The following is a 24,123-nucleotide window of genomic DNA, read 5'->3' on the forward strand; positions in this document are numbered from 1 at the left end:
CACTGGTCTGTATTATGTAAACTGAGCTATCACTACCGAAACGTCAGCACGGTAACATTTTTTGGTTTCGCAGCTCGTCGAAGCAGAGCGCAAGAACGGAACGGCCTATACACACTCCCCGGCCACTTTATTAGGTTCACCTGTTCATAGGCTCCTTAACACGATTCAGCCAATTGCATGTAAGCAGCTCATCGCATTTAGGTTTGTAGACGTGGTCAAGACGACCTGCTGAAGTTCAAACCGCGCAGCAGAATGGGTGATTCAAGTGACTTTGAACGTGGTGTGGTTGTTGGTGCCAGACGGGCTGATCTACTGTGCTCTACTCCCACAAACATCTTACAGGGTTTACAGAGACTGGTCTGGAGAAAATATCGAGTGAGTAGCAGTGAAATGCATTGTAAATGCAAGAGATCAGAGGAGCTCAAATACAACCAAGGTATGCAGAATAGCATTTCTGAATGCACATGTCCAGCCTTGAAGCTGATGAGCCACTACAACATAAGTTCATACTGGTTGCCCCTCATGTCGCCTAAGAACAGGAAGAACTGAGGCTATGATTAGCACAGACTGACAAACTGGACAACAGAAAGCTGGAAAGCATTACCTGGTCTGATGAGTCTTATCTCTTCTGCTGCAACATTAAGATGGTAAGGACATAACTCGGTTGCCTTAGTACCAGCCGTGCATCATTTTAAAACCAGTCTACCAGTATATTGTTGCTGACCATGCCATTCCTTTATGACCACAGCACATCAGTCCTATGACGGCTGCATCCAGGAGGATAAAATGCACCCGAGTTCACTCTACACAGACGGACTCCAAAGTCACCGGATCTCAACCCAACAGAGCACCTTTGGGATGTGGTGGAACACAACAACATGGATGTGCAGCCAACAAATCTACAACTGTGTGATCATGTTAATATAGACCAAGGATCTCTCAGTATCTTATTGAGTCTTTGCCATGAAGAATGAAGGCAGCACTGAAGGGAAGAACCTAGTGCCAGCAAGATGTACCTAATAAAGTGACCAGTGGAAGTATCTAAATTTTATATTATGCTTTTTCCAATTATTTTATTTCATTTATACAAAATTGCATGACATTTTGTCTCTCTCTCACACAAACACACACACAAAATCTCAAAGCTTCCAAATTGAAATAGAAAGGGGATAGAGGAGGAGTAAGAGGCACTACAATCAGTTGCATCCCTTTATTAACTGATCCAGCAATCACAGCTCACTGGGGGACTCTTAAAAATCATCCCACAGAAAAACATGGCAGTTTTGGTTTCAATGTAGCAAGGACAAAAGAGGTTTCAACTCCATTCAGTGCATTCCTGAGTCAAAGAACAAAAAACACATATCTGGACTTCCCTTTAAATGTGACAAGTAAAACTTACTGCTCGTCTAAGTATGTCCTAATCCACAGTGGTAGGTACTTGATTTGAAGTACTTACTGGCAGTTAGAGCTTGAATATTCAAAAGGCAGCTAATCAGTGACTGCTTAAATCAGCAAACATAAAAGAGTGGTGATGTTGGGGAGTGGCATCAAAAGAGCAGCATTACTGTTTCCCTTCAATTAAAAATCCATTTTAAGAGCTGTAAACAAGTGTAATTCATACAAACATAAAATCTTTGATACCCAAATTCTAAATTTTTACATTTGGGAGCAAAAACTATTAAAAAAAAAAAAAAAAAATCACAGCAACATATGAAATTATGTGGATAACCTACTGTTTGCACCATACTTCCTGATCTGAGAGCTGGCAGTTTATGAAAAATATAAATGAACAATGTTTAGATTTCAGATTTTTTTCCCTTTTAAACAAATTGCATATCCATTTGGAAGATCGCCATTACAGCGCAAATTCATAATTTTTCCATTTAATTAATCTTGCTCTGCTCATTAGCGCCACCCTGTGACAAAGGTTTTTTGTGAAAAGTTATACATTTAGCTTTAAATTGTCAATCTCCAATGCATATGTTGAGAAAAACCAAGGAATATCTGTGCTTAAAAATCTGTGACTCATAATCATTGGTTGTGTCAATCATCACTGGTTATGTCAATTCTGAGGTTTCAGCTTTTACAGCTTAGGTATAGGGTTGGCTGCGACAGCGATGCTCTCGATGGCACACTCGTCATTTCCACGGCGAATTCGGAAGTAGCCTTCCTCGCCCCAGCCGGTGCCCCAGCTGTTCTTGACAATCCAGTAATTCTGCCCAGTCTTGTGGCAGCGGCCATACCCCACCAGCAACACAGCATGGTTGGTAAGCTCAAAGGGATTGAATGGGTCTGCAAGGCCAGTGTGGTGGTAGATGCCCTCCTTATAGTTCATGAAGTCAGGATAGACCTGTGAACAGAAAGGGATCATTTTAATTTTAACTGGAAAGCAAATACACTCAGATATAAAGGATATAGAGTTCAAGGGGTTGCTTCTCTGCTCATCTCTCTGTCTGCTGGCTTACTTATTTGTTTGGGGTTAACAAAATAATTTAAACCTGTGCTTAGAAAGATTTAGAAAACAGTTTATATTGAATGTGGTGATTTGAAACAATTACAAGAAGCAATTTAGAAAATTCATGAAAATCTGTAACATTCAAAACCCTTAAGAGAAGTTGCTGAATAGGGTTTTCCCTGAGTGTTTTATAGCTGAGGTGAGCCACCGTCCAAGGACAGCCTCATCCAATACCAAAAAAAGTAATAAACTCAAGAAAATGAAAGATCTGTGAACAGTAAGTATGATCATTTGAGTTTGAGTTTGATCTTCTCCCCCCCCCCCCATTTCAAAAACACTGGTCTGTAGCATTCTTTTTATCTCTTAGTTTATGCTGAGGGTTGAATTTGCATTAACAGATCAAGCCTTAGATCGGGGAGAAGCTGTTGTACCTCGAAAGCTACTGCCATAGGTCCATTCTTGACAAGCTCCAACATCATGGCCGCCTCACTGCAGCCGCCGTAAAAGCCACCAACATAGTTGTATTCTGCTGCGTAAATGCGCTGGCATTTCTGAGGAACACCACACGGAGTGTTCAGTCCAACATATGGAAAGCATGACTCGTCCACAATGCCAAAATCCTGTGTGTACTTCCCAATCAGGTATGGGAACCCGCCATCACAACCTTAAAAGTAGGAGGAGAAAAACAAGTTTTGCTTAACATATGAGACCTGTCAAAAACCTTTCAAGGGCAAAACTTCATGTGATCCAAGAAGGGGGGGGGGGGCAAAAAAAAAACCAACACATTTTTTTTAATGCGAAATAAAAAAAAAGAAAGAAAATTAATTACTGAAAATGCATTAATATTACTTTTTAAAGGCAGCGATGATATTAAATGCAAAAAATCCTTCAAAAAGGAGTTACAGCATCTGCAAAACCTGTACCCAATTTACATTTGACCAGTCAGTCTTTTTTTCTGGACCTGTAGACCTCTTCTAACATGGGTGCTTATAGTCTGCACCCTAGAAATCCTTCTGCGATTTCATATACTTTACAGAACATCTCCATCACACTTTGTACACGCTATTAAAATACTTCAGCAATATTTGTTCAAATTAAGGTTAAAGGCAAACCCCCCTCCAAACACACAAAAAAAATTCAATACAAACATTTTCCATCGTTACAGTGTATTGTGATATTCGATATTTACATTGACTGTAAATATTTTTCACTTTACGTTTTGTTAATTTTTTACTTGTAGCTTAAATGTGCAATAGCCACTAACTGCTTTATTATTAATTGTACAGGCAGTCAAGTAGCAAATGCACAGATTTACTGTTAGTTTACCTTGAGAGTATTCAGAGCAAGAGACCACTTGTTGAGGGCTGAGGGTGGGAGCGTCGCTATTGTTGGTGAGGATTCGAATACGAGCTTCCAGCATTCCCATTGTGGCAAAGGAGTAGCAGCTTCCGCATGATTCTGAAACAGAAAATCCAAAATTTCCATTAAGAAAACACTACTATGAAACACAGCAGCACTTCAATAAATCCCAACATTGCAAAACTTGTGATGGCTTTTTTCTTGTTTGGTGTCCAGGTAAACTATGGCAACTTCTGAAGCTACAACGAGCCTAATTCTAATTCTTATACAAACACTTTGTTCCTATGGTAGTGGAAAAATGTCTGCTGGTCTAGTTTGTGATGACAAACATTTGTATGACCAAGACAGAAAAATTAAAGCTTTTTCACAGGACTTAATAAATCTGTACTTTGCTAAAATAACATGCACCTGCAATCCTCCAGTGCTGACATGTAAGGGAGATCCAGGTGCAACATTAATAAAGAGTCATAAACGCTCTAACATTAGGAACACTAATCATGTTCCTCTACAAGACCATTAACTGTACCCACAGATGGAATGAAGACTCTTAACATTTATATGCAACTTTTCAACCAACTAATGTCTACTTCTGGTAAATTCCCAGCAGTAAATCAGGCACCTTATAAAATACTGACTTCGTATAATAAATTTTAAAAAAAATACTGGAAGCGGCCAGAGGTAGCACTCAGCCTCCAGCTAGATGCACCCATTGTATACATTTTTGCATGAATCCATCGTCACCTTGTACTAAAGTTATCGCATTCACAAGATTTTCAGAAAACTTGACCTCTGACCTTCACCTTGAGGTCGAGGTCACTGAGATTCAAACTCATCTGAGATATTTAGTAGATACACCTATGTTATAAATTTGAAAGTCCTATGTCTTTTCGTTCTTGAGTTCTCACATTCACAAACTTGGGTGTCCACGTCACCTGCCCGCCCATCTGGGTGACGACAATACACTAAAACACTGCATTTCAAAGTAATGGGGGCTCTGATTGAGTGTATGGGCACTTTCCTTGCATTGCACCCTCTGCCAGACCACCCACATCAATTTACTTTCAAGCTTGCCAATTTTTGTGAACTGAAATGGAACCTTAAGAATCCACCTGACTTATAACACTGAAGCAGAATAAGCTCTGCAACTCTGCACAGTGGCTGAGTGTGCTTCGACTGAAACACTTCAACCCTCTCCAGCTCCTTAAACCCCATCCTACAGAGGCCCTCTCAGACACTTAAAGTACTAAGCATGCATAATCTCTCCACTCTCACACTAGGCTGTGCAGAAACACAGGAGGAAAGCAGAAAGCACACCCCGGCTTGCGATGAGGGAAGCAGGGTAGCTGGTGAGCAGTTGTTCAGTGCCTGGCTTAGTGACAGCTGCTCAAAAGGAAAGGTATGGCTTTGTCTGAATCTGACCCTTTAACTTTTCTATATCGTATTGAGTGAACTTTGTATTAAATTTATTATATTGTGTACCTTGGTTTCTCACAGGGCTAACAAAGTTAACCCCGTCAACATTTCTCCAGTCCCACTGCTCAGGTAGAGCCGATGCCATCTTAGCGACGTCAGCTTTCACAGGTGCAGGGCGAACGCGCCTAAAATGTAAAAGGGGGTAATTTTACTTAACACATTTGCACTGAAAAGCAGTCCTATACAAAGCGATAACTATGGAAATGTAATGTGTGTAAATCCACATTAAGTAAGTTGGATCTGTTAGTCTAAGTGATATTTGTACCACAATTTGCTGAAATCCACTTAGAGGAGGAGACAGTCCAAAATAAAGAGGAAAGATTACAACTAAATGGCTAAAATAACTCTTAACTTGCTACTAGACCAAAAAAAAAAAAAAAAAAAAAAAAAAAAAATAATAGTGTGAGCAAATATACTACTGATGAATTCAATTCTTCATTGTGGCAGGACATCCTCCCTCTGTGGTAGAGAATTATATACTATTTATGATGCTTCTTGTAAAGTTTGCCTGCAGGAGAAAAGTCTTTACTGACTTATTAAATCATGACAATAAATTCAGCTGGTGTGTTGGAGTCCATACGACTGCAGGGGTGGAAACTCCCAGGATGGGCTGCTGAATGCTATGGAGGACTGTCACAATGACACAATGAACAGCCTTAGTTTTGTTGTGGCTGACCTTTCAAGATAAGGGTGCGGGGACTGTCCACACGTAAATTCTTTTATAGCACCAAATCAAAACAGGAGTGACTTCAAGGTGCTTTATATTTTACAAGCTAAAAACCCTAAAGTAACAGAGAGAAAACTCCAACAATCAAACAACACCTTTTGATCGAGGACTTGGTGATAGTGGGGAGCAAAAAAATCCCTTTTACAGGAAGGGAGTTTTTGCTCTGCCACGACTGGTTGGGAGTGATGGGAGGAAGACGAGACAAAAGACAAGCAGTCATGGCTTAACTAGACACAAAACACAAATGTGTACTAACCTTTTTTTTCCCCTTTTGAAAACCCCTCCCAACCAAATCAACAGACTAGTTCCTAATATTGCAAACATATTACCTATATGTACATCTTTTGTCTCCTGTGTCCGGATCCCGGAGTACACAACGGGAAGTGCAAGTAAATACTCACACAGGGATACGAGAGGCGGGCCCGCCTGCTCTGTATTGCAGCTCCTGTAAAGTGTACATCTCGTGCTCTGGATAGGGCGCAGCCTTCCAGGATTTCTGAACAGAGTTGATCACATCAATAAAGTCCATGCTGTGTTTGTAGCGCTTCTGTGGCAGTCTGGAGAAATAATAAAAGTACATTACAATTAATTAGGTACAGATTTAAAAGATTTTAAGGGGACTCCTCAGCCCCCAACAGAGAGAGAAACCGACTGAAATGGATTGAGTAAAATCACAGTATGATAGAAAGTAGGTTAAAATGTACAGATTTTATTTATTTATTTTAAATGCACTTATCTGGTAATTAATGCTGAAAAACATCTAATTTTACTGAAGCAGAAGCAGTATAGTGAAGGGAAAGACCAGACAGCTGTTACAGTCACTGTTCCCCTTTTTCTGACCGCCTCAGCACTAAATTGTTAAATAAGGAGGCAATTGACAAAAAGGAAAGGAAACTAGTTTAAGCAACATTGCACATGTTTGTGGCCATGTTCTGTACTTCTGTGGAATTCAACCACATTTTACAAATAAAAGTTTACAATGGTTATCTGATGGTTTTTTATTTATTTATTTTTTTAATACTGTATGGGATGTTGTTGCTCAATATCATTTCAACCAAATATGCATTCTTACTAATTCATAACCTCAACTTGTTTTTTGTTTTTTTCAATGATGCAGTCAATGAGTGTGGCCTTTTTATGCCACTTCAGCCAAGTTGCTTAACTGTAAGTTGCAAAATTAAGACTTGTTGTGTTGGTTGGTTACACAACTCTCAAAAAAAGAAAAAGAAAAACAACAAAAAAAAACCCCCACACTTCCACAAAGTGTGGAGCAAGGCAGTGGTAAGTGTGGGAAACGATCAATTAAGTTTCAAATCACTCACTTCACAATAGAAGAACCTGTTACCCACAGATAACTACTACTAAGTAAAAAGACATGATCATAAGGATCCCAGCTGTGAGGAAAACAGTAAAGTGTGGAGACATTTTGCTTATTCCCGAGTCAGTAACAGTTTTACTGTTATAAATACACACACAAAAAAAAGGGCAAAAAACCCCACACTGTAAAATGTAATTCTAGATGTTTGTTATTTCAACATATTATTCTATATCAGTTTGACGATAGATGACTGAAGTTGTTGTTATAACATAGAATTACAAGTTAAAAACGTCCCAATTACACCAAAAAAAGCTAACTTGAAAACTCATGTCCAGCTAAATCAGCAACTTATGTGAAGTTGACAATGTGGGTAAGTTGAGCACAGCAGGATTCAAAACTGCCTCATGTGACTGCTACCGAGGTGCATCATGGGGAATTGGCGGTTAACGACATGCTCACTTTACTTGGACGTTTTCTAATCGTCTTCTTTGGAATATGCTTTCAAGGTGAGTAACATTGGTTATAACTATAAGGAAAGAGAGCTACAAAAGTTGGAACATGTTTTGAATTTATGGCATGATGTGTTTTCTCTTTTACCGAAATGTTTGCTTTAGCTAATGTAGCTTTAGCCGACAAGGTCCAGCTTGTGTGTCATGACCAAACTTAACTTAATAAACTGACATATGGCCTTTTTTATGGGTTTAATGTGGCACTGACCAAATCACAAGTATTGTGCCGCTAGCTTTAAGGTTGTGCACTCAACCACTGTTGCGATATTAGCAAGCTAACTCAGCTAATTAATAAAGCTTATTTCATATTGTCTCTGTACTTGTAAATTTCTTTCAAGTTCACAGGCTGTTGTATTTTGGTGGAAGTTCATTTTGGCAATATTTCCAATAACTGACTGGGTTCAAAAGAACTTTTGGCAGGACTCGGATGCTTGTTGTCATCTGTTTACCCCTATGTAATCACTTAAGTTGTTATTAACTGCTGCATGCTAAGCTGCAAGAGTGCACTGAGGACTGAGACAAAATATGGTCTACAAACCAGCATTATATTAGTTTTTATCAGATAGTCCTCCAGTGTGTTTATTTTTTGCTTTAATTATATTGTGCAGTTATTTGTTAGCCTGAAATGCTTTATGCTTAACAACAGCTCACCATTTTAACTTATTTTTGAACTCTTGTGATCAGTATGACTAGTTTGTGTGAGTTTCCATACTAAAAGAGCTGTAGTGATAAAATAATTGGCATCAGAGACACTGATTTTTGGCATGGTATACTGCAGAAGTTTTTTTTTGTTTTTGTTTTTTTTTTTTTGCATAATTTACCTTTTAATTAAACTGTATTCTCTGTATTGTAACAAAACTAATATTGTTTATATGTCAGAAAATTAGCAACATGAATAAATGGCAAAACAATATAATTATAACATATATTTTTATTTTACTTATTTTAGGTCTGTGAAGCCAAACTTGATGCTGGGGATTTATTTTTGTCAGTGGAGTCAAATGGTAAGTTACAATTTGTGCATTTTGTCATACTGGAAACACCACAGATTATATTGTAACTTAATAGCTCTGTAGAACAAATGATATAAATATTGTAGTGTCAGGGTACTTCTTAAGAAGTAATATGGCACTATTGATGATCACATGCAGGTGGCATAAACTAAATATTCAGATGTGTTACCAACAAATGATTCATTAACAAAAGCAATGGAGCAGACTGTTTAGGTTCTTGTGGTTGTAATAACATCCATAACTGCAGGTTTGTCATTAATTTATTTTCACAGGTCTAGATGATCACATCTGACTTCGTCATTTAAATGACGTGGACTTGCAAACTTTAAGCTCTTTTGGGTAAATTGCTGTCCACTACATATACACAGAATGTGCACAGTATTTCAGATCTAAAAGGGAGTATGTAATGGACTTGCTGGCTTTAATGTAAAAAGCCTGTTGTGTAACTTTAATGAGGCAGTTGGACTAAAACAGTATTGCTCATCAAGGTAAACATCTGAGGAATAAGGAAATTGTTACTTGTCCTTTTACTCAGTGTTCTTTTAATCGCACGCTTTACTAAAGTTTTACATCACATAAGTCATTTTCACAATCATTCTACTTTAAAAGATTTCGAGACAGAGCTTATTGTTCTCTGAACTTCCTTGTTTGCTGAACGGCAGGTAAAGTGCATCTTTTTGTTTGTTTGCTTTTGTGTGTTTGTGTTTTCTCTAATGGGCCTCAGATGACTGTTTGCTTAAATTTGGGTCTCAAAGAATCTTTTTTTTATTCTGCCTGTACTCTCCACCCCTCTTCTTCTATTGCTCAGGTTGAAGCAGAATTTGCCCGTCTTACATCTGTTGACCTGAAAGGGTTCCTTTTGCTGTGCTTGACCATTATGGAGAGGTTCGTGGAGCTGTACAAAATCAAGAGCGGCATAGGAGGGCTAACTAGGCTCATAAGATGCTTCGGTGATGATGTAAGTGTTCAACTGCGAAATCTAATCCTTTGTTTAAGTTTTAGGTTATCCAGTTCAACTGATGAACTCATTGAAAGAAAGCTGATAAGTAAAGTCAGTCATCATATTTCACAACTGGACATTTAGTGTGGTAACTTTTACAGAATCTATGTATATTGGTGGTAGGTTGGATATCATATTCTACTTGAATGTCCTGATAAGCCTGATTCAAAATCTCCAATGATAATCATATATTGATGGAATTATGTATCAAAAGCTGTGAATTTGGAGCTGTCTACATGCTTCATAAACACTGTTTAAAAAGTGTTTTGTTTTTGACTTCTTTGACCAGAGCCCTACACAAAGGAAGAGGACAGAGGACCTCATTTTCTAAAGGAAGATCCTCACACACTTTCAAGACTGTGAAGGTTAGCATTGTTTCTTTTAGTAAATTTAATAATGACAGCACCACAGTGGGTTTTAATGAAACATGTGGCATCTATGAAACAATAGATGCCACATGATAACATGTGTACTTTTTCCTCACCAAATGTATTATTACAAGATCTTTGACACTGGATTTGGTCTGGGTTTCAGAGAAACTAACTGGCAAGCTAGCATTGATATTATTAGTGTCTTGTGTTTATTCATGTCTTCACCAGGGTCTTTGACATTTCGCTGCTGTACTGTTCACTTCAGCTTTACGCTTGATTTCTCACATTGTATATTGTAATGGCAGAGATATTAGGATATTTAAGGGGCTGCAGTGGCTGCTACAGCTGTGGGGGCAATACTTTGGTGAAATGTCCTGGACCCTGGAAAAGAGACTGTGTAGACTGGGTAAGCAATTAAAGGTTACTGGCCGAGAGTCATTGGGCAGCCGGGTAAAGGTGGATGTTGATATTCAGTGCCAATTATGCAACCTGTTCAGCCATGTCTATATGCTCTTTTTCATGCTGTTAATATAGGGGAAAAAATAAACTTTAATCAATAAACTGATTAAAGAAGCATTGTCTATGGAGCCATAATCTGATCCTGCAGTGTAGCTGCAGTTTGCACATTTCATGTATTCTCAGCCAGATTTGGTTTAGAGCACAGCCAATATTTAGCATAAGTAGATTTAAATTCACACACTGGTGATGGCAGCTACATTGTAGCCACAGCCGCCCTGGGGCGCACTGACAGAGGTGAGGCTGCCGGACACTGGCACCACTGGGCCCTCTGACCACCACCAGTAAGCAGCAGGTGAAGTGTCTTGCCCAAGGACACAACGACTGAAACTGTCGGAGCCGGGGCTCGAACCGCAACCTTCTGATTATAAGATGAACTGTCAACTCTTGAGTTTCAGTCATCCACCCATGTGTGTGAATGACTGAATGTGTAAAAGCGCTTTGGAGTCCTTAGGGGACTAGTAAGGCACTATACAAATACAGGCCATTTACCATTTAAATTGAAAATTTTGTTTGAATTCTGCAATTGAAGACATGCTCAGTTATTTATGAACATGGTCTTTGTTTAAAGCAAGAAATGGATTTGTAACATGGGGTGCATATCTCATTCTGAAAAACTTTAACAACTAATAAGTGTTACCCAAAGCCAATCACCATCATCCAAAGCATCAGTATGGCTCTTCTGTCAGTGCGCCCCAGGGTGGCTGTGGCTACAACGTAGCTTGCCATCACCAGTGTGTGAATGTGTGTGTGAATGGGTGAATGACTGGATATGTAAAGCGCTTTGGGGTCCTTAGGGACTAGTAAAGCGCTATATAAATACAGGCCATTTACCATTTCTTTGGAAAGACATGAATTCTTAAGCACAAGGGATATTGTGTAATTGTAATTGTGTAATTTTATTTATTTATTTTTTTTGTCTTTTATAGCCGACAGGTATTGAAGACACGCTTTTCTAGGAGGATGAAAGTTGGCATTGCGATGGTGAAAGAAGAAGACATCATCGATGTGTTGGTTGTCCTTGAGGCGGCAGTAATCCTGTCTAATCTGAGGAATGTCTCAAGTGCCATTTCCATGCTGATGGGCCTTCTTTTGCCCTCAACATAGACTATCCAAAGGAACTTAAGGACATCTTTGAAGTCATTCAGAACATCCTAATGAACATTGGTGGAAGGCAGTGCATCTCACTAGTGCATGGTCTAAGAAACAGACTCTTGCAGAAAGCCATGCAGAACTGTAATTGTATGCTCCTTAGTGTTAAGGACAGTTTTTATTTTACTGTTTGTTTTTTTTATTCTTGCAAGTTCTCATTCTCACTTTTGTATGTCACTAAATGACTACACTTTACATTCCAGATTAGACAATTACTCATTTGTTCATGGTTTAAGAAACTTATGTGAACAACAATATAATGGTGGACTTTGCAGATGCTTATCTCATGCAAGTCAGTAGTTTTTCCTTTGTTTTGCAATTGAGCAGACTCAAACTGATGTTTCTGAAATATCCATCTTATCAAATGTTTCAGAAGCATGCACTCATTTTCAGAGATATTGGTTCTGTGGAATTTGTTGCAATTGTAAACGAAGACAAATACAAGAGTTTGATGTCTTAGTTGTTATAAACTGATCTTTACTGTCACTTATCAAAGGTTTTGTACTATTTTAATATTTCAAGTTTTATGCTAACAGGTGTGACTGAGCACAATGAAGTTTAAAAATTGTGCAAATGTAAAGAATAACTTTTCTAAAATAGCAAGTGTCCCGTTGATACATTACATTAATGCAGACTTTATGTTGTTACTTCACAAGAATCACTACTGCTCCTAGAGTATTGGTCAGAATTTAATCTTCACCCAAACTGGGCTCAAGACCAAGTTCAAATGTATTGTTTCACAGGAGCAGCCTTTGAGTTTTGATGGATTGTGAGCCTGATGAGCTACGCACTGATTTTTCTGTTTCTCAGATGACTAAGATGGCACAATAAATGGTGAATGTTGGGTGCTCATTAGTAATTGTCTTGTCATGTTCTTAAAACAAACTTTCTGTATGAAATGATCAGATACACTTTAATGGAATCTGTGGGTTTTATTTTTTTTTCTGTAAACAACAGAAAATTAATTTAAAGGAATGTAGATATTTAAACCTGAGATCTAAGATAAACCTAACAGGTAGTTTTGCTGAAATGGATGTTAGAAAGCTTAAAAAAAAAAAAAAACTTAAGATGTTTAATACACATTTTTCTTTACATCCAGTCAATCAACTCTGATAATTAAAATGAAACTGATTTACAAGTTCACTCAGCTACCTTAAGGAGATCAGTTAATTAATAAACTTAAATCAACTTAGCTAACAGATTATGTTAGTTAAGCTAAAATAGATTCCTAAGTTAAAAGAACTACTAAAGTATTTGAATTAACTAAAAAACCCAAGTCAACTGAACTAGGACAAGAGTTTAAACAATAGATTATTTTATAAGAATATATAAGAACAAACTCTATTTCTTGACTTAACTTAAAATTTTAAGGCAGCCCTGTACCTGATATTTTTAAGTTGAAACAACAAGTTAGATTTTACAGTGCAATAATTTCCAAATGATTTTTCCACTTTGTTATATTTGAAAATATTACAATGGTAAAATTGTACTTTTAAATAATATCTGCTTATTTGCACTAAACTGAATTGAATTTCCAGTGGGTGATAAATATTAAATGTAGCCCAGTTAATTTTCACCCCTCAGGGTAAAAATTTTTCAAAATTATTGGTGTCTGCACAGTTGTGCAGGGTTTTCAGGAAGGAAGTTGCATGTTTATATCTTGTTTAGGTTTGGACTTCTTTGGTTGACAGACTTTTCAGTGACAAACTGTTTTTACTAACAGCAGCTTTAGGGAGTGATTTTACAGTGCAGAGTCGAGTCCATTTTCAATGCCGGGTCAAAGATAATAGCTGTACTGGTTTTTAAATCATGTCTCTGCCATACAAAGGTTACTTGCAACTCTGAGAATGGTTTGTTATTACTCACCAAAGATGATGACATATCCAATTTATTAGCAATTTCACTCTTAAAACTGTGAACCATTTGCACACCCATTTTTCTCTCAGCCTCTCAAACAGCAGCTTCTTTTTATACCCAATTATCTTAAAGATCTTGTGACAGAAAAAAACACAACAACAAAAACGGTTGGTTTAGTTATGTACCTGCTGCCGAAGACTGGTTTGTACTCTGTTCGGGGCGGTACTGGATTTACCCTCTTTCCAACAAAGCATGCCCAGTTACGCCCCAGGACATCATGGACCCACCCTGGTAGGGTCTGGTCACAGTAGCTGGTCACCTTAGGACCTTCTTGACTGTACTGAAAGTTTGAAGAGACACGCAGATTAAAGTTGGACATCGTGTGAACAATTCAGTCATATCGTTTTATATTTATTTAATATAAAGAACCTTTTTAAAAGCAACTGAATTAGGTAACCATTGATGTTAAAGTTTGAAAATACAGTACAAGATTGTTTAAAAGTGTAAAAGAAAAAAAAATGTCTCCCATATCATTACACTGAATAAAAATCAAGAACCAGACAATGGTCATTAGTGAACTGGACCACACTTGTGGTTATGACACATCTCTGAGCTCACTGTCATGTGACTGATAAGAAACACACACACACACACACACACACACACACACACACACACACACACACGGCCAAAAGATTCTGAAGTCTGAAACTGCTGCTTTTAAATAACATGAAATTCAAAGATTAAATGAGGTACAGAAAGAGGAAATTGAGACAGAGTGAAATCTAAGATATTTAGATAAAGGTTAACCCACGATTGAAATTCATTTACAGCTCAAGTTCTAATTGCTTTAAATGATGAGTCAAACTTCGACATATCAAGTCTTTTATCACTCTGGCTTCAGAAAAGAACAGTGCATAAAATACTTAAAAAACAGCACGACTTCAATAATGGTTGGAAAACTCAGCAAGCTGGGAGATTGCATGTGCAGCTCTAACATGGCATGAAATTTAAGACCTCACTCAAATCCACAAATTAGTCGCAGCCATCTTTTACCTTGAAGAAGGCGAACCATTTGTACCCATTAATGACCACTTCAAAGCCTTGATTGTAGATGATGGTGAAGAAGCCGGTGTGCCCCAGCTCATCTGTGGCCACAGACAGTTTCTGCAGAGTCACAGTCACAGTGCTCTCACCTACAGCTGTAGAGAAACACGGCACACAATGAAAGGCAGCAAAAATCCCCTGAACAAAGTCGACCTTTAGATTGACTTCATCAACTCTTTACAACGAAGTTAAATTTTTGTTGGACCATTTTTACTACTTTCTTTAATGTATGTTTTACTTGTGCAATACTGCAAGTTTTAAAACTACAATTTAAACAAAGTACAACTTCCTGGAACTTAACACATGTCTCATCATAAGACTGTCACATGATTTCCAAAAAGCTAAGTATTTTATTTCCTCCTCATGTGACCCCCATATTGTGTGACCGTTTGTTTGGTTTTTTAGATATGATGTGCTTTCTTTTTTTGTTTTTTTACCTTCAGCGGAACAGTTCACCGTCTTGTCATGCCCTCCTTTGGACACCTGGAACACCCATGTTCCCACCAGGTCTTCGTAGGTGCAGTTTGCTGGTGTGTCACTCCAGCATCTCTCAACACAAAGCAGGAACAAACACGCGAGCACTCCACTCAACCTCATCTTCAAACACAGCTAGCTTACCGGGCCACACAAATAAAACCTACGCAGAGCTGCTCCTCTTAAAAAAGATAAAAGTTTACCCTGACTAACTGCAAACTGTCCCACTTCGACTTGTCTGCGAGCCAGTCCCCAAACAGCTACCTATCCAGACTGAAACTTCTGCACAGACGCAGATTTATAACTTGCCGTGTCAAGATAGCGCTCTGCTATCAGCAAAATGCGCATGCGCAGATTTAGCTAGCGCTACAGCCAATCGGCTAAGGTTAAACAAACATGTTAGTTTGTTCTTATTTTAGATCAATGCTAACATATGACACATTCCAGAAACATAAGTCTTCTATCATTGTGATCAACACGCATGCAAGATGTAATTACGCCGTGAGTAGCTTATCGAGACTTTAATACAGTGTAATTAGTCTAACAAACAAGGAACTGATTGCATCTGAATCTCTTGCTCTCAACTGATCTTTGCTTCACAGTCCACTTCTTTAGTTTCGACTTCCTTGTCATATGACCTAGCTAAGAGCATGCGCAGTGGACATTTGAAAGCCTAGCGGGGAAAACCAGGTGAGTTCACAGTTATTTTTGTTGCTAAAAATTGTGCTTGCATAACATTGCTACTTGAATGTTAGAAATATGCTAAAAAAAAATAAGTAATAAAATGAAAGGATGGTAAAAATATATAAACTACTTAAATCTTTAACACTGACAAGCAATAATATCACAGTTTTAGGATGCGTTCTGTGTTAGAACCTGATTTGTGTTTTTGTTTACTGCATTTTTAACAGATTTTGGGGTTTTTTAATTAGGCAGAAAAAAACAGTAGTTGATGCATCTGTCTGGTGATTTAATCATAAACATTAATGATTAACCCTCCCCCTTTCCCCAAAAAGAGTTGTTTAAAAAAAATTAATTTTTTAAAATTTATTTTAATGGAACACAAAAAATTGTCCTTTCTGCCCTATAATATAACTCATCTGTGACCCTCTGCTTTGAGGACACAGAAGGAAGAGGTACAGGGTTTTATTGCTGATTATCTGGCATAAACACAAAGTCCAAACTCTTTGAATTCATGTGAGCACACATAAACAAAAATTCAGAGACAAATGCACAAGGGGCATGAAACCAAAAATACAGAGAAGGCATAGCCAGGGATATACAGCACCGAACAAAGGAATTGACAGGACTGTTTATACACACTGGTAGAGGGACTGAACAAACGACTAAACAAGACACAGTTGAACACAATAAACAACAAGTGAACATAGTGAGGGAGTCAAAGCTAGACCAACGGGAAGTAAATCTGAAAGAAGACACAACAGAAAACAAACTCACAAAGTAAAACAGGAAATAAGCAGAGGAGACCAATCTTAACCTAAACACAAACACCTGTCAACAAATACGAGAAAGAGAAATACAAAGTTTATAAAAAAAAAAAAAAAATAACACTGAAAGCTACAGCGAGATCCAATCTGTGTATCCAAGAAAGTGGGAACTCAAAGAACTAAATAAAGGCCTAGCAAAACATAAAATGAGCAGAAAGCACTGATAAAACTAGTTATTATCTGTTATCTCAGAAGTGCTGTTAGAGAATGAGTTAACCAAATTGTGATTCTGAAAAAAGCACCTGCCATTAAAAATGCAGATTGGGCACATTTTATAGGCTTGTCAAGTCTGCTCAACGCATTTACGTTTTATGGGTGCACATACTCGCAGTAGAGTTGGTAAGGTTTAAAAACATCTAATGGCAGTTTGATCTCTGACGTGATCCTAATAAAAAAATGCATTGCTCCAAAAAGTTACCCTTTTTGGTTAATTTCTGTCATAAAGTCATGTTTATCTTTTATTTCTGCCCTAATTTGAGTCTGTTTTTTTAGTTCTTGTGTGCCTGTTGTGCGTATAAAGGGGTTTCAAACAGTCCCTCAGGGGGGTTTTCACTTGTCTCCAGAGAGGTCAGAGAGTCAGCTCGCCTATTTATATGTTTGTGTGTGGGTGTCACTGTACACTGATAGGCCTGTAGTTAAAGGGGTTAAAATAGCTTATTTTAGCTAGCAGGCACTTAAGGGAAGTGCTGGAGGCTTTGATCACCATAGTAACCGTGACATAAACTGATTCATCTCCTTGACAGACCATAATAAGCACTCATCTGAAGAAAGGACTGAAGAGGTATTAGTCATGCACTCTCATTAGTGCCATTGCACTGTGTTTGTGTGTGAGTGTGTTTGTGCGTGTTACTGAGGGCTCATGTGTACGCTATCACATTTATGGGCCCATGTGCGGTGGTGCATACCAGTGTGTTTGTGTGCATGTGCGCCTATGCAATAACGCAAATGGAGGAGCAGGAAGAAGAGAGACGGAGGGATGATGTTTCGAATGTTAACAGCCTGATCCCACTGAGCTGCCTCTGAGAGTGACTCATTGAAAGTCGTGTTTCAATCTTGATATTGTTCTCGCTTCCCCTGGCAGGAAATTAAAACTCAAGTGACTTAGAGTTCTGCTTTATTGGCACCCACAAATTTGTTCCCTGCTCCCTTGGTTTCTTCGCTCCCTCGATCACGTTTTTTCTTCTTTTGCCATGCCTTCACGGTCTCTGTACGTTGCTCTCAGTCTCTCGTCCCCTGGCTGCTGCTCTACATGCTTCGTGCTTGTGTGGGTTCATTTAAAAAAAATTCTTTTTTCCAGTGTATTTCCTGATTCCCTGATTTTCATTTTGACTACAGAATATCATAAAAATGATAATTAATAAACAATAATTCAGTTCATTTGAAATCTACCTTACATGCAGGTGTGTATTAACAGTTACACAGCATGCCTGAGCCTATGCATGCCTCGAGCTAAACCTTTCATCACATTCCCTGCACCGTTTCTCACAGACCTACTTTTAAAAAACTTTACTGTAAAAGTTAATACTAAATTTATGCAAATATACACTCTGAAATGTAATGTTTGCTCCAGTTCTCAGTTGAGAATGGTTAAGTCATTTCTGAAGCTGTTAAGTACCTGATGACATCTGAATAGATTTTCCCTAATTTATATATTAACATGCTGTTTGAACGCTATTAGGCTACTAATGTTGCTTGTGTTACCGCTGTTTTAGTTCCACTTGATGGGAGCTTGATGATAATTTGATCAGCTAAAAGGGTTTTACTATTTATATTGTGCCTAATAACATCTCTTAGCAGAAGCTTAGAGCTGCTTTTGTGCGTTGATACCGAGTCACAAAAAGGATGCAAGAAGAGCATTTCGATAACTTGGAGGTGTGGGTGGAGCCTCTCCCATCACAGAGTGGGGTTAGCTTTTTAGGCCTGGTGGTGTTAATGTTAAGTTCTTTGCATTTAGATTGCAAGTCCTGTGGAGTGGCTTGACGATCAGTTACCACACCTACACACAAAAGCAGGTTACCACCTTCCTAGTGCATATGTCCATGCCCACACATGTATACGCTTAGCAAACGTCTGTATGTACAAGCACACACATGAACACACTGTCATGACACCCTGCCCACATAGATTTCATGTGGGGACCATCTGACTAAGCTGAAACCACAAAATGTCACTACTTCTTCTGCTTTTGGCGTATTGCTTTTAGGGGTTCCAACAGCGGATCCTCTGCCTCCATCTCACCCTATCACTATTCGTCCTCCTCAGTCACGCCACCCCTCTGCATGTCCTCCTACACCACATCCATGAAGCTTCTTAGAGATGTTCCTCTTTTCCTCCTGCCTGTCTGTCTGTTTGTTAGCATTCTAGTGTTAACAGTTTTCAAGACATCGTATTCAAATTCTGTGTGACAGTATCTGAGTTGGCTAAGCATTTGACCTTGACGTTCAGTGTTAACTCTCAAGATCAAAGTTGGCATTGAAAAAAAATTCAAGAGCTGTACAACATGGTTTTTATTTTTCAATACGAATTTCAGCTAATTCTGCTCCAATCGTATGGGCAAAGATAATAAAATACACAGTTTTAGTACATAATGCTTCAAGGTCATAGGTCAAAGGTCATGGTCACATGAATTATGGAAAAGCTTTAGTTTGTTTTCATTGGGAGACATAAGCACTTTCTTCCTTTCAGTTTTTAAAACGTGATTTTTTTCAATGAAATATTATGTGAAACAAAAAGATCAATACACTACACTAGATTTCCATATTACCAGGGTCACTTCAGTTTCAGTGTTTCTTGTTTCTAATTTTGTCCTGGTCTCTCCAAATCAAATATACTGAGAAAACTGATTAAAGTACATTTAGGTTTTGCTGCTTTACTAAAATGCATTTATTATTTATTTGTTTATTTTGCTTTTTTTAATGTCATGCCCAAATTAATGCCCTTACTGTACTCCAAGTTTATTAACACTATAATATTATTAATGGTGTCTCGTGTAGTGGTTTACATGTTCCCCCAACTTGTGAAAGATCCCCTGCTCGAGACCTGGAGGAGACACAAATCCCTTGGGGGTTGCATAGGGAAGGAGCCATCCACTGTGGCGACTCCCTGTGAATAGGAGAGGAGCTAAAATATAGTAACATAGAAAATAATACAGGATCTCATGGGCATGAGAGCATCCTGTTTTTGCATCTATATGTCTACTAATTTCAAATGTCATATTTTATTACTTATTCTTTTATTTACTTATTACTTGTAATTGTCATGAGACACATATATGAGCATATCAAGCAGCTTATAGAAGGAAATGTTCATGATAGTTTTTTAAAAGCATCTTTGACTGAGTGGAGCACACAAATGTGTTTGCTGTCATATTACGCACATGCCATAGCCTAAACTGCCTCCATTGTAAAACAAACCATAATCTATTTTGTTGGCCATTTTCATTTGCCCACTTTTTTGTATTTTGGCCGTTATTATTATTGCCTTTTCATCCCATCCATTTACGCGAATAGCAAGCCATTTGCAGCAATTTGGAAATTTCATTTTGAAGACAGCAATTTCTGCGTTGAGAGGCCAAGAGAGAAGGAAAGTAAAGGAGAGTGAAGAAGAGTGACAGAAGGAAATACAGAGGACAAAACTGGGCAGAGATTTTGAGAAAGAATGAAAGATGGCAGGGTAATTTCATTGCCTTGACCTGCATGCCTTCAGTTAAATGAATAAAATGTTTTTGGAGGCTGATTCATAGCTGCACTGTGTCACTTAGCCATCCTGGCTTCTATGTGACACTGAAGGATATGGAAGGGGAAGCAAATATCACAGAAGCTGTCAAGGTGCTGTCTAGCAGCTTCCACTGTTTGGGTTCAACATGAATGCCAGTCTCACTGTTCAGGCACATTAATGCGGACTGGTAAAAACCAGCTCTGGTTGTTCAACTCTGATGTGTGTTAGGTCTAATTGTTGAATGTTGCCATTGTGTTTCTTAAATTTGTACAGTCTTAGTTCAAGCAGTATTATCAAAGCCATTCCTTTGATCCTGAGCACCTCTAACCACTTTGTGTTGGGGGAGGTTTTATTGTAGATACATCCTATCTGAAAGATCTGTTTCTTGTGTTGTAAGCTTCCTGCTTTTATGACCCTTTTGGTCAGCAGGAGGTCACACAAACGCACCCCCAAAACACACACACACACACACACACACACACACACACACACACACACACACACACACACACACACACACACACACACACACACACATTCCTACTTACATATAAAAGTTCACACATATACATACAATGCCTTAGAACCATGTGGGCGTTGCTTTGCTGTGTTTTGTGTGAACTGTCTCTCAATAAAAGGCAGCAGGAGGAGGCCATCGTCGGGGTCATTTTCGTGCTGGACACAGATGAGGCCTCCCTTGCGCAAGTAATTGATCGATCGCTGACTGTCTTGTTTGCTTTCATGTTGAATAAGTCTCTAGAATTAGCGGGTTTGTGGGAACAGACCCAACATTTATTTGGTCCTTCGAGCCGGATCCTAACACATCGCATCCACCCCCGAGGAGAGGGAGAGGACGCCACCGCAATGTCTGGGATGATTGACGGAAAGCCCTGGTGCCTTGCTTGTCACCAGGCCGGAAAGTTTGCGTCTGAACTCCCCTCGGGATGGATGGCGATTGACGGGATACAGAGACTCTTCCCATGAACGGAAACAACACGAACAGTAAGTACAGAAGGCCTTAGAGAGCGGCTACATGACCCCTCGTTGACCGCGAGGCGGGGAGCGCGCTAGCCGCGTGAGAGAGACGCAGGCTTCTCCGCCGTGTGGGTCGTGGAGACAACCTAGGTTCGGTGACTCTGCCGTGAGGAGTGTTCGGAATCTCCGCCATTTGGGGCGTTTGGAGAGTGTCCGACGGTTGAATTCTCCGCCATATGGGGCGTTTGAGAGTTTTCAACAGAGAGCGCTAGCTGTGCGTGTAGACGCAAGCGATAGGCCTATGTTGTGTGTGTGCGGGCTAGACGTGGTCTGCGTGAGTGTGGCTGATTGTTGTCTTGTGTGAGAATAAAATGTGTAAGGCTGCCTTAGAAGGGGATGTAAAATTTATGGAGAAATATTCACCGGGCAGCATGCAGTATGTAGGTTGTTGGCGTAAGAAATATGGATTTGAAGGGATATTAGTGGAAGTTCAGTGTAAAATGCTTGTAGAAAGAATAACTGTAAGTGCAGCAGGTAAAACAGGGACAGCTAAGCAGAGGAAGGAATTGCAGTTAGCAGTCGCTAAGTTGTGGCTGGAGCAGGCTCAAAAGAGAAGAGAAGCACAGAATGTTAAAAGAGCAATATTATAAGCAGTAGTTGTGAAACCTGAGGATGAAACCACAGCTCAATCCACTGCAACTACTCTAGAACAACACCGTAGAAAAGCATTAGAAAGAGCAAGAATGTTAGCAGGAAGAAGAGCCAGAGAAGAGCGTGAGAGAGCAGAGGCAGAGGTGGAGGAGAGACTAAAGGCTGAGTATGGAGAGGCATTAGGAGCAGCATTGAGTCCAAAACAGACTAGGCAGGAGAGGAGACAGAAAGGAAAGAAAGTGAACATAAACGTTGCAACCACATATCCATCCCTGACACAACAGAAAAAAAACATATGGTGTTTAAGTCTGCCTTGAAAGAGGATGAAATACACTGCAAAGTTTTATTGGGCAGCACGTGGTGTGTGGATCGTTGACGAATGAAGTGAAATTGTGCTCTAAGCAGAAGTGAGTGTGAGCGTGTCTGATGTCACGGTGTGTGTGAAAAGGTATCCAGCTGGGGCAGACGTGATTCTGCAGGTCACCTGCCCAGTGGACAAAGAAATAACATAAGTTGTGTGGTGAATGATAGCACGAAGAGTGTTTGGTGTTTCTCAGCCTGAAACAGCTGTAATGCTACTTTCTGTTTTGGAGAGAAGAACAGTTTAAAAAAGAGAGAGAGAGAGAGATGTGTGTGGTTTTAAGCAGTGATGAGAATAATGAAATGTGATGAGAGGAACACAAAAACATACAGAAAATACATCAACCATACTAACCTACGGTGGCCCTGAAGTGCAAACCACAAAAACAAATCACAAAACGCACAACAAATTGAAAAGCGCAAAAACAAATTGAAAAGCGCAAAAACAAATTCACTTAACGCAAAAACAAATTGAAAAGCGCAAAAACAAATCACAAAACGCACAACAAATTGAAAAGCGCAACAACAAATCACTTAACGCAAAAACAAATTGAAAAGCGCAAAAACAAATTGAAAAGCGCAAAAACAAATTCACTTAACGCAAAAACAAATTGAAAAGCGCAAAAACAAATCACAAAACGCACAACAAATTGAAAAGCACAAAAACAAATTGAAAAGCGCAAAAACAAATTGAAAAGCGCAAAAACAAATCTCTTAACGCAAAAACAAATTGAAAAGCGCAACAACAAATCGAAAAGCGCAACAACAAAAACCAAACCGGAAGAGGTAGGTACCAATGCTGCAACAACAGGCATCACTGATTGGATGATGGATCCGTAGCCTTTTGAACCGGAAGTTGTTCTGCCGAATGTGGTTATGAGAAAGAGCAGTCAACGGCTGTATCCCAATTCAGGGTCTGCAGCAGCCTTTAAGTACGCAGCCTCAACGATCCTCAAGGGCCGCGTACTCAAAGACCGCTAAGGCCGGAAGTGCGAGGCTTGTGAAATGGGACGGTCTAGCCTCCGTCACGCTGCCCAGGTTGCCTAGCAACCATAACACCAACCGCTGGAAACGTTTCATACAGCTTTGACGGAAATGAAGGAGAACATATTTTGTTCGTGTGTTTGTTTCTACACGAGCTTTGTGTGATTTAATACGTATCTGAGGCTGAAACCACAGGACTGTAAAATATGATTGCTGGCCTTCATATCTGTACTGAACAGTCATTTAAGATTAGCTAGTAAATAACAATTAGCTAATGTTGTTCATGAGACTAAAGTCAGTGTAAATATGATATGGCCAATATTATAGTTATTATATTAATCATAAGTTATTACAGCAGTGAGTTTGAACTCTCAAATCAAATCACTTCTATTGTCACATCACATGTGCAGGCACACTGGTACAGCACATGTGAGTGAAATTCATGTGAGTGAACTCTGTGTCTAATACTGAGCTTCAGTAAAGATTCAAGTTGCAGTTATTTATATGTCCTATCACCTTAAATCTTCACTCAAAGACACTCAAGTATCTTTGACAGTGTATATGTAGATGTATTATATATAAGAGACAAATATTGTC

At 39.0% G+C, this 24,123-nt stretch overlaps 1 protein-coding gene and 1 long non-coding RNA gene across 2 annotated transcripts; one reads left to right on the forward strand and one right to left on the reverse strand.

The window, feature by feature from the left end:
- The first annotated feature begins 103 nt into the window (after positions 1 to 103).
- LOC120432781 lies at positions 104 to 1,698 on the forward strand. Its single transcript, XR_005608098.1, has 3 exons — positions 104 to 436; positions 535 to 647; positions 749 to 1,698. It is a non-coding gene; the product is annotated as an uncharacterized LOC120432781 (long non-coding RNA).
- ctsc (cathepsin C) lies at positions 1,197 to 15,663 on the reverse strand. The gene is made up of 8 exons (XM_031743143.2): positions 15,295 to 15,663; positions 14,807 to 14,952; positions 13,936 to 14,090; positions 6,416 to 6,571; positions 5,294 to 5,412; positions 3,782 to 3,913; positions 2,887 to 3,119; positions 1,197 to 2,350 (listed from the first exon to the last, which is right to left on the reverse strand). Exons 1-8 carry the CDS (start codon positions 15,452 to 15,454, stop codon positions 2,084 to 2,086), a joined length of 1,368 nt encoding a protein of 455 aa, XP_031599003.1. The 5' UTR covers positions 15,455 to 15,663; the 3' UTR covers positions 1,197 to 2,083.
- Positions 15,664 to 24,123: the final 8,460 nt, after the last annotated feature.

Source organism: Oreochromis aureus, linkage group 14 (genome assembly GCF_013358895.1).
Source record: "Oreochromis aureus strain Israel breed Guangdong linkage group 14, ZZ_aureus, whole genome shotgun sequence".
In the NCBI taxonomy this organism is placed as follows: domain Eukaryota; kingdom Metazoa; phylum Chordata; class Actinopteri; order Cichliformes; family Cichlidae; genus Oreochromis; species Oreochromis aureus.